At 42.0% G+C, this 16,250-nt stretch overlaps 2 protein-coding genes across 3 annotated transcripts in view; one reads left to right on the top strand and one right to left on the bottom strand.

Annotated features, from left to right (window-relative positions):
- Positions 1-7,721, bottom strand: part of GINS1 (GINS complex subunit 1) — a 28,844-nt gene extending 21,123 nt beyond the window's left edge. Inside the window, exon 1 of one of the 2 annotated variants that reach the window (XM_081293237.1) lies at positions 7,557-7,721. In XM_081293237.1, the coding sequence (XP_081149363.1) occupies positions 7,557-7,631 (75 nt within the window). In that variant the 5' untranslated portion in view covers positions 7,632-7,721. The remainder of the gene's footprint in view (positions 1-7,556) is intronic. The other variant, XM_081293238.1, reaches the window with a different exon arrangement.
- Positions 7,722-12,223: 4,502 nt separating this feature from the next.
- ABHD12 (abhydrolase domain containing 12, lysophospholipase) overlaps positions 12,224-16,250 on the top strand; it is a 95,047-nt gene continuing 91,020 nt past the window's right edge. Inside the window, exon 1 of the mRNA XM_081292145.1 lies at positions 12,224-12,659. Within this exon, the coding sequence (XP_081148271.1) occupies positions 12,472-12,659 (188 nt within the window). The 5' untranslated portion in view covers positions 12,224-12,471. The remainder of the gene's footprint in view (positions 12,660-16,250) is intronic.

Below are 16,250 nucleotides of genomic sequence, written 5' to 3'. Positions count from 1 at the left end.
AAATATAGCAACAGAAAAGAGCCAGAATTTAAAGATAAGAACCATATGATCATCTCGATAGATGCAGAGAAAGTATTCGACAAAGTACAGCATCCCTTTATGTTCAAAACATTAGAAAAACTAGGGATAACAGGAACTTACCTTGACATTGTAAAAGCTATCTATGCTAAGCCTCAGGCTAGCATCATTCTGAATGGACAAAAGTTAAAGGCATTCCCTCTAAAATCCGGAACAAGACAGGGATGCCCTCTATCTCCACTTCTATTCAATATAGTTCTCGAAACACTGGCCAGAGCAATTAGACAGACGAAAGAAATTAAAGGCATAAAAATTGGAAAAGAAGAACTTAAATTATCACTATTTGCAGATGACATGATTCTATACCTAGAAGACCCAAAAGGGTCTACAAAGAAACTACTAGAACTAATAAATGAATTCAGCAAAGTGGCAGGATATAAAATCAACACGCATAAGTCAAAGGCATTTCTGTATATCAGCAACAAAACTTCTGAAACGGAAATGAGGAAAAACACTCCATTCACAATATCCTCAAAAAAAATAAAATACTTGGGAATCAACCTAACAAAAGAGGTGAAAGATTTATACAATGAAAACTACAGAACCCCAAAGAGAGAAGTAGAAGATGATCTTAGAAGATGGAAAAATATACCCTGTTCATGGATAGGCAGAACTAACATTATCAAAATGGCGATATTACCAAAAGTTCTCTATAGGTTTAATGCAACGCCAATCAAAATCCCAATGGCATTTCTTGTAGAAATAGATAAAGCAATCATGAAATTCATATGGAAAAATAAAAGACCCAGAATAACAAAAGCAAGTCTAAGCAGGAAGTGTGAATCAGGCGGTATAGCGATACCAGATTTCAAACTATATTACAGAGCAGTAGTGACAAAAACAGCATGGTACTGGTACCAAAACAGGCGGGTGGACCAATGGTATAAAATAGAGGACACAGAGACTAATCCACAAAGTTACAACTATCTTATATTTGATAAAGGGGCTAAAAGCATGCAATGGAGGAAGGATAGCATCTTCAACAAATGGTGTTGGGAAAACTGGAAATCCATATGCAACAAAATGAAACTGAATCCCTTTCTCTCGCCATGCACAAAAGTTAACTCAAAATGGATCAAGGAGCTTGATATCAAATCAGAGACTCTGCATCTGATAGAAGAAAAAGTTGGCTCCGATCTACATATTGTGGGGTCGGGCTCCAAATTCCTTAATAGGACACCCATAGCACAAGAGTTAATAACAAGAATCAACAAATGGGACTTAATTAAACTAAAAAGTTTTTTCTCAGCAAGAGAAACAATAAGAGAGGTAAATAGGGAGCCTACATCCTGGGAACAAATTTTTACTCCTCACACTTCAGATAGAGCCCTAATATCCAGAGTATACAAAGAACTCAAAAAATTAGACAATAAGATAACAAATAACCCAATCAACAAATGGGCCAAGGACCTGAACAGACACTTCTCAGAGGAGGATATACAATCAATCAACAAGTACATGAAAAAATGCTCACCATCTCTAGCAGTCAGACAAATGAAAATCAAAACCACCCTAAGATACCATCTCACTCCAGTAAGATTGGCAGCCACTATGAAGTCAAACAACAACAAGTGCTGGCGAGGATGTGGAGAAAAGGGTACACTTGTACATTGCTGGTGGGACTGTAAATTGGTGCGGCCAATTTGGAAAGCAGTTTGGAGATTCCTGGGAAAGCTGGGAATGGAACCACCATTTGACCCTGCTATTGCCCTTCTCGGACTATTCCCTGAAGACCTTAAAAGAGCATGCTACAGGGATACTGCCACATCGATGTTCATAGCAGCACAATTCACAATAGCTAGACTGTGGAACCAACCCAGATGCCCTTCAATAGATGAATGGAAAAAAAATGTGGCATCTATACACAATGGAGTACTATGCAGCACTAAAAAATGACAAAATTATAGAATTTGCAGGGAAATGGATGGCACTAGAGCAGATTATGCTTAGTGAAGCTAGCCAATCCCTAAAAAACAAATACCAAATGTCTTCTTTGATATAATGAGAGCAACTATGAACAGAGCAGGGAGGAAGAGTAGGAAGAAAAGATTAACATTAAACAGAGACATGAGATGGGAGGGAAAGGGAGAGAAAAGGGAAATTGCATGGAAATGAAGGGAGACCCTCATTGCTATACAAAATTACTTATAAGAGGTTGTGAGGGGAATGGGAAAATAAACAAGGAGAGAAATGAATTACAGTAGATGGAGTAGAGAGAGAAGATGGGAGGGGAGGGGAGGGGAGGGGGGATAGTAGGGGATAGGAAAGGTAGCAGAATACAACAATTACTAATAGGGCATTATGTAAAATTGTGGATGTGTAACCGACGTGATTCTGCAATCTGCATTTGGGGTAAAATTGGGGGTTCATAACCCACTTCAATCTAATGTATGAAATATGATATGTCAAGAGCTTTGTAATGTTGTGAACAACCAATAAAAAAAATTTATGTAAAGAAAAAAAAAAAAAAGAAAAGAGCCAGAATAATGTACCCAATGCTAATGTCACAGTTCTAGAAGTATATTGACAAAAGTGCCCCAGTGTGGGTGATCACAAAGGCAAAAATTGTAGAAATCACGCAGAGATAAACCAGGGATTCACTGATGGAAATGGAGAAAGGAGGACTTGAAGGCATGATGGCCATCTTTAGTGACTGATCAAGTGGAAGAGGGAGTCAACTAGTCCTACATGGCCTTTCAGACCTTAAACAAAATGATGGCCTTAGCCAGGATTGGGAATTTACCAAAAGTGGGAAGGTAGTAAATTCTGCGTCACTGGAGATGTTTAAAGAGAAGCTAATAATACCTTAAGTAGGTGGGATAGTGGTGGAGAGAATTAAGTGCCAAATGGAGAGTGAGGTTGAAGACTTTCAAGGGCCCTTCCAACCCTAAGTTTCCATAATTATAGCTCAGATAAGACAGTGACAGAGTGGTCACCAAATGAATGTTCTGTATTGACAAGAAGGAGGGATCTCTGAGCATCTGGTGCATTCAGCTTTAACACAATGTTTTGAAAAATATGGGACTGACAGCCATTGCAGCATATGAAATCAGGTAGGTTGAAAAGCATTTTAAAAATATAAAATTAAATACAAGCAGAATGCATCACAAGTAGGAGAGTTTTTTAACTTTCTATTAAATAAAATATTAAATTTCATGAATGTTACACAGTAACTCTGTGAACAATCCAAAGAAAAGATTCCCATTTGTTTTCCCAATCTATTCTTAGGGCCAAAATATATGCATTAGCATAAATATTTTTGGTAGAAGATGAAATAATAAAGCACTTGCCTAGTATGCGCAAGGCCCTGGGTTTGATCTCCAGCACTGCAAATAAAACTTTTGATATACCACTACACAACTACTTAACCTACTCAAGATATAATTCCTGATAAAAATTTAAGCAAGAGGCTGTGGATATAGCTTAGTTGGTAGGTTACTTGCCTCGAATGCACAAAGCCCTGGGTTCAATTCTCAGTAACACACACACACACACAAAATGTAAGCATGACTTTTACTTTCTCTTTTAGCATCTAATTTTTTAAAATTATGGGAAGGTTTGATTTATAAAAACTCAATATTTTTATAAACAAATGTTATTTTAAAACATTGTACAACTATATATCTGTAGGTATACAAAAGCCAAATATGAAATAATTCTTTGAAATATACGCAAGTTTTCAGACTTTGAGTTTTATCTATAGAGGAAATTACATCTATTCTGTGCGCATCTCAGACTATAAGCTTCCAACAGCTCAAGATAATAGTCTTTCATTTAGGGTACTCAGGATTGAACCCAGAAGCACTTAACCACTCAGCCACATTCTCAGCCCTTTTTTATTGAGACAGGGTCTTGCTAAATTGCAGGTGCTGGCCTCCTCCTGCCTCAGCCTCCCAAGTTGCTGGGATTACAGATGAGTGCCATCATACCTGACCCCAAGATAATATTCTTAAAAACATTTTTTTTAAGCTGGGGGTGGGGGTACTCTACCACTGAATTATATTACCAGCCTTTCTAAATTTTTTTTGAGATAAGGTCTCACTCAGTTGCCTAGGCTGGCCTGGAACTTGTAATCACCCTGCATCAGCCTCACAGGTTCACTGGGATTATAGGCTGAAAACATACTTTTTTAGGGGGAATAAATTCAGTTCTGCATACAGAAAGGTAGTAATCATTTTTTAGTTTGCTGAATACAGCACCCAACCACAAGTGATTCTAGAATAAACAAGGCAAAGCCTCTGCTCTAAACCCCTGGCTGTCAACTACCTGGTATGGGAGGAATGAAGAGATGATTTTTTTTTTTTTTTAATTGAGACAGGGTCTCCCTATATTGCAGAGGTTGGTTCTGAACTTGTAATCCTCCTGCCTCGCCCTCTGAGTAGCTGGGATTATAGGCATGTACCACCACATGATTCTTGAAAGACTGCTGCATCTCAGATCAAGTATTGTCTTCTCCCATTCAGCTGTGTCTGAGGCCAGTCTCTACAGACTCAGTCTTCCAGGCAGCAGAGTCACCTGCCTAGCAGGTGTTTCAGTCAGTGAAAGGCACTAATGAGCAAAAGATAACAAAAGATACTCTCACAAATTAAGACCTTAAAGATAGTGATAGTCACTGTCTTCACATTACAGCTTCTAAGACTCTGGCCCCCTAAACCAACACTTTAATCTTAAAATTTGAATAAAAAGCCAGGCATGATGGTGCTTACCTATAATCCCAGTGACTTGGGAGGATAAGGCAGAAAGATCAAAATTTTGAGGCCAGCCTGAGTAATTTAGGGACACCTGACTCAAAATCAAAAATAAAAAGGACTGGGGACATAGCTCTGTGATAAAGCATACCTGGAATCAATCCCCAGTACCCCCTCTGCCCAAAAAAATGAGTAAAAAGAGTTAAGATTAACCAATCATAGTGGCACACACCTGTAATCTAAGCAGCTCGGGAGGCTGAGGGAGGAGGATCGTGAGTTCAAAGCCAGCCTCAGCAACAGTGAGGTGCTAAATTACTTGGTGAGACTCTGTCTCTAAATAAAATACCGAATAGGGCTAGGGATGTGGCTCAGTGGTTGAGTAACCCTGAGTTCAATCCCCAGTATCTCCCCCTCCCCCAAAAAAGAACTAAGACTAAGAAGTGTATTAAGAGCCAGGTTCCAAGGCCAGCCCACCAGCACCTGTTTGGACACTTCTCTGCCTCTTTGGGCCCCATTTCCTCATATGTACGATAACCTCCACAATAACTAGTTCTACGATCCAGTATGGAGCCAAATTTTAGAGCCTACACACATTCCAGCATCTTTGCTCAGTTTTGCATTATTGTCTCCTCACTTTTTAAATGAGGTAACCTTACTTTTTTTTTTTTTTTTTTTTTTTAGAGACAGGGTCTCACTGAGTAAAAGGACAGACATGGTAAGGCTTAGCGCCTCATTTTTGCTGAGGCTGGCTTTGAACTCTCCATCCTCCTGTCTCAGCCTGCCAAGCAGAGGCAAGCGCCTCTGAGCCCTGCATGAGGTAACTATTCTAAATTGAAAAAGAGATTATAATCTAAGAAGCCTGAGTTCAAGTTGAGGCTCTGCCTCCAATGTGCTCTAAATTGAGACCAGTCCCTTAACTCTGATCCATAATTTCTCTTGGTTCAGTTTCCTCCTTTGTAAAATGGTGTAAGTGTAAAAACTAGGACTTTTTTTTTGTCTGGGGATTGAACCTAGGGCCAAGGGCCCAGTCCCAGACTAGGTGCTCTTTATTGTTCAAAACAAAATTCATTACCTTTTCCCAAAAGGAATTCATTTTTAACTTATGGTTTCCTATTACCTGAGAATCTTTCCAAGATCCTGGCCCATTCATTATCCACCCCATTTCTACCCATTTTAATAGTACAGATCCTGTTTGTCTCAGATACTGATTTTAGTGCCACTGACTTTTGACAATTTAAAGTACACACATCTGTCACCTGACCTACTGTAATCACACAAACAATCTTTCTGCTCCCATTTGGTCTTCTCTTCAATCCATCCCCCCATACTGTTGCCATAATTACCCTCAAAATGCAAAAATTATTCACCTGACTAAAATCCTCTACCAGCTTTCAAAACACACATTATGAATGAATACTTAACTATTCTAGACTGCAAATCCACCTTTACATGCCCTTTCAGTCACCTTTGCAATGTAACCATGTGTCTTTGTATTACCATATCCTTCAGCTAGAATGCCTCAATCCCTTCAGAATGTAACCTCATCCTTAAAGATGATGTGGCTCAAAGGTACCCTTTTGTGGGCTGGGGCTGTAGTTCAGTGGCAGAGGGCTTGCCTAGCATGTGTGAGGCACTAGGTTCCATCCTTAGCACCACATAAGAATAAATAAAGGCATTTTGTCCATCTACAACTACAAAAAATAAAAATAAAAATTTTAAGTACCCTTTTCTAGTCCCACCCCCACCAGTTTACTTTGTGATTCTCCTTCATGTTCCTTATCTATAATTTGTTGGCACCACTTATCACACTGCATATCATTACCTCTATGCCCCTCTCCCAGAAGAATGTGTCCTGGCATCCACACCATGGCTGCCCTAGGATAGGGGAGGAGGTCAAGCACAGCATTTAGAGTGCAAGCTCTGGAGCCAAAATGCCATGACTGGAAACCTTACTTTAGTTCTTACCTGCTATCACCTGAACAAGATACTTAATCTTCCCAAGCCTTGGCATATGTACCTAGAAAAATGGGGGGGGGGGGGGAATTGTTGAAACCTAAAGGGTTTATTATTTGGACGTGATGATGTAGGTCAATGGCTTGGCACCCTGCCTTAGGGAGCAATTACAGAAAAATAAGAATAATCACATTAATAATAGTAACAGTAACCCTAGTGGAAATAAAATTAACAGCAACCACTGACTCTGCTTTACTGTATGTCAGGCATTGTTCAGACACCCTCATTGCACGACGAGCTGGTTACTATCATCATCATTCCCATTTTTTGCAGAGAAAACTGATAACAAGAAAGCTTGAATAACTGCCCCACAACCAGAATCTCAGGCTCTTTCAGAAGCTGTCCTGCCCTCTGCCCTGGTGCAGGGGATTCTCGGGCATGCTAGGCAAACACTCTATGACCTACATGCCAAGCCCTGCAGGCCAGCCTTTTAGTTACATTTCGCTGCCGGAGTGGACAGCAAATGCTAGCTCACTATCAGGCAGAAAGTAAATATTTGGTTAAACAAAGAAACTGCGGCAAAAAAAAACAAAACAACACTATACAATGAAAAGTACTCAATTATACTCAAGTGAGGAAATTCACTAAGCAGCTGGGAAATAAAGGCATGAATACTTTGTGTTCCCTCTTATATTTTGCTGTGCCGCGTTCCAAAAATTTATCACGACTTGGTTGCTAACCACGTGGGAAAGTAAATCCTCCAGGTGAGATGCAGGGAAGAACTGCAAGGAAGCCGTCCAGGCCCCGCCCCTTTCAGGTCTAGACCGCCGTCCTCACATTGAAAGCGGGTAGCTGCCCTTCTGGCGCGCGGTGCAGCTCACGAACCAGCTCCACAGCTTTTTCGCAGAACATGACGGTCTCTCGGGTCCCTCGGGCTCGTCAAGGTTTCAATCCAAACAGTCGCAGGGCTCTCGGCTTCCGCGTACCTTCTGTTCTGCACACCACAGCTTCAGCTCTTTGCCTCCCCCTCTGCGACACGCTTTGGCGCCAAACAAGCCTAGCCAATAGGAACGCGTGGCCAAATTTTCTGCCCTACGGCAGCCAAAGAGGGACATTTGCCCACTCTGCGCGACCGTGTTACAGAAACGGCGGAATAAGGGGGTTGGTTTTTTCTTTAGTGATGCCCAGCTCTCAGTACAAAGAACAAGCAGCCTGGCGTTGTTCCAGGTGGCTGTTGCTATCGCCTCAACTTGCTATCACCTGAACAAGATACTTAATCTTCCCAAGCCTTGGCATATGTAGCTAGAAAAATGGGGGCGGGGTGGGGGGGGAGGGATTGAGACACTCGCCGGTGTTTTCGTTTTAGTTTTGCAGCAGGGTTTTTCGTTTGATAACCCTCCTGGGTTGGGTGCCTCCTGTGTGGTAGGGACTGTGATACGTATTTATTTTTTTTTAAATTTTAGTAGTTGTCTATGGACATTATGCCTTTATTTTGTGGGGCTGAGGATGGAACCCAGTGCCTGACTCCTGCTAGGCAAGCTCTTAGCCTCTGAGTTATGGCCCCAGCCCTTTATACTTAATTTTCATAACGTTCGCTAAAGGTGGTTAAGACTCTGAACTGATAAAGAAACAGAAGTTAGATAACTTCCCCAAGATCACAAAAGAGCTCATAAACTCAATTAGACCTTGTAGCTAAGCTTTCCACTTTTGGCTCAGTACCATCCTTTTTCTTTTCTTTTCTTTCTTTCTTTCTTTTTTTTTTTTTTTTGTTTTGTTTTGTTTGTTTGTTTTGTGTGTTTGTGGGGGTTTTGTTCTTTGTTTTTTTGTGGTATTGGGGATTGAACCCAGAGGCTGTCTACCACTAAGCTATAATCCCAACCCTTTTATTTCTTAATGAGGAATATTAATTTTATTGTGGTTGTCTGGGATATTTTTTATTAGAGTATTATAATTATACATAGCATTGGGGTTATTTTATTTTGAGACAGTCTCTTTAAGATGCTGAGGCTAGCCTGGAAATTGTTATCCTGCTTTAGCCTCCTGAGTTGCTGGGATTATAAACGTGCATCATCATGCCTGGCTTATTTGGCTAATTTGAAAAAAAAAAAAAAAGTCTTTTTTTTTCTTTTGATGCTGGGGATGGAACCCAGGACCATGCTATGCTAGGCAAGGGCTCTACCAATGAGCTATGCCTTTAGCCCCTAAGCAATATTAATTTCTAAAAAGCAGTATTGGATTCATTGTGGCTAACCCTAGAAATAATGTTGCTCTTTTGCAAAGTAGATAAAGTACACATTATCTGATAAAGGGAAATGGCCCATTAAAAAAAAAAAAAACAGTTTCTGGACCTTATCCTTACATTTCTTCTAAACACTAAAGGATAACTTTTTTAAACCAAGTACATACTTCTGTCATGGACCATGCTGTGGGATTTTGATCCAAGGACAAGCATCCATAATCCTCAGCCATATATCTTTTCAATTTCACGCAGAAGGCAGAGTCCCTTAATGAACTTGAGACTCACTTCCTCACTTGTAAAATGGGGACCCTAGTGGCATTGCAGAGGAGTTGTGAGGATACAGTCTCTCCCTCAGGAAATATTTACAAAGTGCCTACTATGAGCCAGACATTGGTCTGAGCATTGAAAATACAGCAGTAAATAGGTCTTTTCTCAGATTTTACATTGCAGCGTGGAAAAAAAATAGAGATACAGACACATTGACAAATATATTGGTGACAAGCACAAACAAGAATAAGTCAAGAGGGCCTGGGGTTGTGGCTCAGAGGTAGAGCGCTTGCCTAGCACATGCGAGGCACTGGGTTCAATCCTCATAACAAATAAATAAATAAAAGAATAAGTCAAGAAAGGTGAACACAGTGAAGGTGAGTCTGAGGGTTTTAAGTTAAAAGTGTTCAGTGAATACACAGATGTGAAGGGGGAGGGAGCACGACCTGTAGGTGTGGGCAACTGGAGGACAGGGAATTGCAGGTAGCAGGTACTAAAGTGCAAAGGTTCTGAGCAAGGGTGACTGTGGCATGTAAGGACCAGGAAGAAGGCAGTGATTGAGCAAGGACCCTGTATATCCTTTCATAAGCTTTCAGTTTTATTTTGAATGAGTTGGGGAACCATCAAGGTGATTTTAACAAATGAATGACAGAATTACATGTGGCAATAGAAAAAATAAAAATCCTATGTGGCAGCTGAGTTAAGTAGACAGAAATGAAGCAAAGGTAGAGGCAGGAGGGAGACCACCCCTGCTATTAAAATAATCCAAGTGAGGCATGATGTCTTAGCCCAGGGTGGAGAAGGTAGAGGTGATGAGAAGTGTTGGAACCTGAGTAGATTCTGAAAGGGGAGCTGGCTGACAAAGTTTGATGCCAGAAGAAAGAAATCAAAGGTGACCCCAGAGTTTTAGCCCGAGGCAGCACAAAAACAGAGTTGCCATTTCCCTGGAGGGGAAGCTTATGAAGTTAGAGTGGAAGGAGAGCCGGGAGTTGTTTTGAACACAGTAGTCTGGGTGCCTGTCAGATATCAGAGATGAATAGATCTTTGGATAAAGAAGCCTGGATTCAAGGAAAGGAGGGGACCATATTTAAAGCCTCAAAACCAGGAGATAACTATATGGGCAAACCCAGGGCCAGTGAGAAAGATTCAATACCAACTTATGTTTCTTTTTTCTTTCTTCTCTCCAGCTCTCCCTGTCTTCCTTGCCCCCCAACCCCTTATTAAAAAGGATTTTGTGCCAAGGCAAGGTGGGCATACACCTGCAATCCCAGCGGAAGACTGAGGCAGGAGGATTATGAGTTCAATATAGTGAGACCCTAAACAACTCAGTGAGACCCTGTCTCTAAATAAAATATAAAAAAGGCTAGAGATGTGGCTCACTGGTTAAGCACCTCTGGGTTCAATCTCTGGTACCCCAAAAAAAGGGGGTGGGGGGATTTTGTGACAGATAAAATAATTTTTCTACACTTTAACTTCTGAATCCCCAAATCCCCAGTACTGTTATTTCACTTCAAAGAATTCACCTTTTAAATTCCACAGTATGTTTAAAATTGGCAATTATACCCAGGGGATGCTTTTCCAGTGAACAACATGCCCAGCCTTTTTTGAAACAAAGTCTCATTAAATTGCTAAGACTGGTCTAGAATTTGTGATCCTCCTGTCTCAGTTTCTAAAACTATAGAAAGTCAAAGCTGTAAAACTAAATCTGTGAGCTAAACTGCCCTTTATTTCCTTTGCTCTATTTAGAATGGGTTGAATTAATACTTAACTGGGTTTCACAAGTGCAAAGTCATCTTTGAAATGGATTTCCTCAAAGAGGTAAATGCTTTTAAAAATCCAAAATCTGTTTTCAAAGAGTAAACTGTTGCCAGGCATGGTGGCGATGACTGTAATCCCAGTGGCTCATGAGGCTGAAACAGGAGGATCTCGGATTCAAAGCCAGCCTTAGCCACTGAGCAAGACCCTGCCTCAAAATTAAAAAATAAAAAGAGCTGGGATATGGTTCAATGGTTAAGCACCCAAGGTTCAATCCCTAGTACCAAAAAAACAAAATCACTAAAGAGTAAACTGTTTAAGCAGTTCAGTTCACTTTTTCATATATTCGATCCCAAGGTTTTATATATATATATATATATATATATATATATATATATATACATACACACACACACACACACACACACACACAACTTTTTCAAATAAAAATTAACTCCCTGAAGGCATATTTTAAAAGACAAAGTCCTGCACGGTGCCTATAATCCCAGTGACTAGGAAGGCTGAGGAGACAGGATCACAGGTTCGAGGCCAGACTCAGCAATTTAGCTTAGGCCCTAACTAACTGACAGAGACCATGAATCAAAATAAATAATAAATGAAAATAAAACGGGCTGGAGGGGCTGGGGTTGTGGGTCAGAGATACAGCGCTTGCTTAGCATGCGTCAGGCACTGGGTTCAATCCTCAGCACCACATAAATATAAAATAACTAAAAAATAAATAAATAAAACGGGCTGGGGATGTGGTTTAGTGGTAATGTCCCTTGGTTCATCCCCAGCATCGCCCCCCCCCCAAAAAAAAAAGAGTCCTTCTGGAAAAATAGCAACTAATCATTAAAACGGAATTGTGATGTTACCTTTTTGTTCATATAAACCTAAATGAACAGTAATCCAGGGTTAGGAGCCAGAGGCCCTGGGTTGGAAAGGGAGACAGACAACTTTGGGCAGCAGCTCAGGCTCGCAGGGTGGCCACTTTCTGGCCGGCGTTCTCCCAGTGTTTTCGCCTTTCGGACCACTGAACTGAGGCACCACTGGGTTGTCTGCGGGTTACAAGAATGCCCAGAAGGTACTCCCCTAGCCCCATGCCCGACCCAGTCCTCTGCGCTGCATAAACCTAACAACCTTGCGCTGCCCTGACAATGACGCGAGGAGGCAGCTTCTACCGCCCTACTCCAAGATGGCTGCGGGTCGGCGCTGGGGATGCTGGGCGCGCTCCCCGAGGGACCCGGGTGGAGTTGATGGGGCGGGGAGGGGGCAGAGCGAGCAGGATTCTGGCGCTGATTGGCCTGTGAGGCCGACCGGCCCCCAGCGCTGGTCCTCAGCGGGCGCTGCGGCCTGGGGCTGAGATGTGAGGGGCAGCGGGCGGGCTCCCGGCGGTGAAGGCTGTGAGCTGCGGCGGCTGCGGCGAGGGCGGCGCAGGCGGGCGGGCGAGGCCAGCGGGCGCCGTGGGCGGCCGGCCTTGTCGGCCGCGGGATGAGGAAACGGACCGAGCCCGTCACCTTGGAGCATGAGCGCTGCGCCGCCTCGGGTTCATCCTCCTCCGGCTCGGCCACCGCGGCGCTGGACGCCGACTGCCGCCTGAAGCAGAACCTGCGCCTGGCCGGCAAGGGGCCGGAGCCCCGTTGTGCAGCCGACTCGGGCATGAAGCGGACGCTGGGCAGGTGAGGCGATGCACTGGTAGTGGAGAGAGTTCCCCTCACCTGCCGTGCAGGTGCGGCCCACAGGTCTCCCCGAATCGCCGCCCCCCTCACATTAGCTGCCTGCATAAGGATTTCCCACCTCACCCCCCCATTCTCCCGGTGTCCTCTTTGACCCTTCTTCAGACCTCTTCCCCTTACTTGGCCAGCAAGGAGCTCCCAACCCCCATCCTTTCCCCAGGCACCTTCCCTCGGGAGCACCTTACGTCCCTTCAACTCTAGTATCCTCTCTGGCGCTCCGCGCCTCCCACTTACCCACCCAGCACTTCAAACGCATCTTTGCACCCCTACACTTTTCCAGGAGAGCCACTGCGGACCCCTAGGCTACGGGTTTGGAGAGGCACGGAAGTCGTGACCTAGCACAAGAGTAGCGTAAGGGGTGGGGAGGCCCCCGGACGCGCGGCACGTAGGCGGTGGGACGTGGAGAGGCTGGCGTCAGACCCTCCGAGCTCCGGGGTCCGCTCCTACCTGGTTTGCATTGACCTCCCAAACCGAGCGCACTAGCCGGCGCCTGTGTGCAAGCCTGGTGGTACCCTGGTCTCTCACTTCAGTACTTCTCGGGTAACTGTTATTAGAAGTGGCATTCGCTGCTCAGAACTGCTGAGCCTTTGGGGAAAGGTTAAATGGCCTGTGGGGTTCAAGGGAAAGGAAGGATACACCACATTCTCAGTTGTTGGAGGATAACCGATCGTTCGCTGTGCTGGTGGCTGCTTACCTTTGAAATCTGTATAAAGGAGTTGGTCCCACTGAGAATTATTGTAGAGTCCCGAAGTCATTTGAGGTGTGTGCATGTGTTTTCTCCCTTTGCGAAGAAGAATGCGGTTATATAAAGCTGATTTCGGAATTGAGATGGGAGCTTATTTCACAGGGACATATTTCTTTCCCTCTTTGCTGTTTTCTTAATGATTTGACTGTTTGTGGAACATATAATTCATGGCAATTTTGAAGCGTTGGTATTTCATGATGATGTTTGATTGAAGTTGGTATGTGATGTTCTCAGGTGTTTCTTTTGGAAGCAGTTGGAATGCCTTCAATTGAACCTGAAGCATAAAATATTTATTCAGATAGCCCCTAAAGAAAATGAGAACTTCAACTTTAGTACTTAAAAAGAACATGAAATTAAACTAGCGGCCTCTAAGTCAATGATTCTCAGTCCTGCCAGAAGGGCAGGGACTGATAGGTTTGATTTCACATGTGAGTATTTTTTGTGAAACTAATCTGTTCTTTTTGGAAAGGTTTAACTGTTATCAAGAGTTTTTACTTTAATACATTTTATTAGTAGACAGCACAAAACTTAAGTAAGTTGGAAAGTCTTTGCTTGTAAAAGATCGAATTGTTATGCACAATAATGTTGGGAAACAATGTTGCCCTGACACCTTCCTTGTGAGATGTACTATACTAAAAGAATATGATTAATTTTCAGTTTTGTATCAGGGGACAAAGAGAAACCTTCAATAGTGTCCATATCCTTTAGGTAATCAAAAGGCTGTTAGGGAAATAAAATGCACAACATAGAAGAAAGGTCAAATTTGTGTTACCCCTTGGCTTTTTTTCCTGTTGCCTGTCCTAGACATTCTGGTGCTTGACTCAGGCCCAGAGAGACCTTCCCAGACCAGCCCATCCCTGTTTACCTTATCACTTACATGGCATTATAATTGCATGCATACTTGTTGACTTGCTTTACCTGTGCCTCCTATCCCACAAGAATGGAAGCACAAGAGAGCAGGTTGTTTTCTTGACTTGTGTATCTCTAGTGCCTGGCACATAGTAGATGGCAGAAAATACTTGTTGAATGAATGAATATCTGGGGAATAAATTCCAAGAAGTGGAATTTCTAGGCCAGGGGTGTGTGTTTATAACTTCAAAAGGTAAAGCTAGGTTAACCCTCCACAGAAGTTGTATTAATCTGTACTCTGACCGTCAATGTAAGTTGCCTCCGCCTCCTATACCGTGTATTATCCCATATTTTGACCTTTGTCTGATAGAAGAAAATTACATCTGATTTTGGTATTAATTTCTAGTACTTCTAGGTGGCATTTTATGTGTATATAAGCCTGATATATGCCTTTGCAATTAGTTGTCTTTTATGGTCCTCCTGCACATTTCTTTTAATTCTTTATTATGAACATTTTATTTTTGATACTAGTGATTGAACCTAGAGATGATTAACCATTAAGCTACATCCCCAGCCCTTTTTTTTCTCTTTTGGAGACAGGGTCTTTGTAAGTTGCTTAAGGCCTCACTAAGTTGATGAGGCTGGCTTTGAACTACGTACCAATCCTCCTACCTGAGCCTCCAGAGCTGCTGGGATTACAGGAACACAGTACTGTGTCTAGCTTCAAGATCGCTACAAGATTTTCAAATATATGAAAGTAGACAATATAGTGATCCAATGGTTTGAACAGTTTTCAATGTTTAGCCAAACTTGAATCATTTATCCCTCCTCTCTATTTTCTTGTAGGTTGGGGGACTGTAATATTTTGAAACAAATTATTTTCTTTATAAAATACTTAACAAATAAGGACTTTTTGAAATATATATAACCCCAATGCTATTATCCTATCCATTAAACTAAATTTTTATCCGATATCAATATTATCAAATATCCAGACCACAAACCATTTCCCAAATTGTCTCAGAAATGTCTGTCTGAGCTGGTTATGATGGCACAAGCGTATAATCCTAGCAACTCTGGCGGTTGAGGCAGGAGGATCGAAATTTCCAAGCCAGTTTCGGCAACTTAGTAAGATCCTATCTCAAAATAAAAAATAATAAAAGAATTGTAGCTCAGTGGTAAAAGTGCCCCTGAGTTCAATCAATGATATAAAAAAAAAGAGAGAAATATCTTTACTTGAAAATTCTATACATTCTTTATCCTAGTTCATCTTTTTTGTTTTTACTGAAAATAGGATCCTTTATTGCATTGCATATTCTTAGTTGTTCTATTTATTAATTTTATAACTAGCAACTTAATTTTATTGTTTCTAATAGTTTTTACTATTGTTGGATTTTCCAGGAGTACTATCACCTCAGCTACAAATAATAATTTTGTCCCTTGTTTTCCAATATTTATGCCACTTGTTTCTCTTTTCTGATTGCAGTGTATTTCCAGAACAAAGTTAAATAATGGAGATGATACTGGGTACTTTTAACTGGTTCCTCACCTTTTGGGGACTGGGGGTGGGAGTTAGTATGGCGGTTTACTACTGATCTATATCCCCAGTCCTAGTTTATTTTACTTTGGGAGAGGGTGTTGCTAAGTTGCTAAGGCTGGCCTCGAGCTTCGTGATCCTCCTGCCTCAGCCTCCTGAGTTGCTGGGATTCCAGGCATGCACCACTATATCCAACCTACTCTCCCCCCTCCCCCATGTGCTGGGGATTGAACATAGGGCTTCAAACATGCTAGGCAAATACAAGAATGAGCCACCTTCCCCAGCCCTAATTTCTCATCTTTAATGAGATTGCTTTTAGTTTTGTCATTAAGTGTGCTGATTTTTTACTAAAAAGTATGTTGCTAATAACATTTTAAAGTCATTAATAGTAGTTGAATTTTTA

Source organism: Spermophilus citellus (assembly GCF_964194105.1).
Source record: "Spermophilus citellus genome assembly, chromosome: 4".
NCBI classification, from domain to species: domain Eukaryota; kingdom Metazoa; phylum Chordata; class Mammalia; order Rodentia; family Sciuridae; genus Spermophilus; species Spermophilus citellus.
This window is presented reverse-complemented; position numbering and strand designations above follow the sequence as displayed.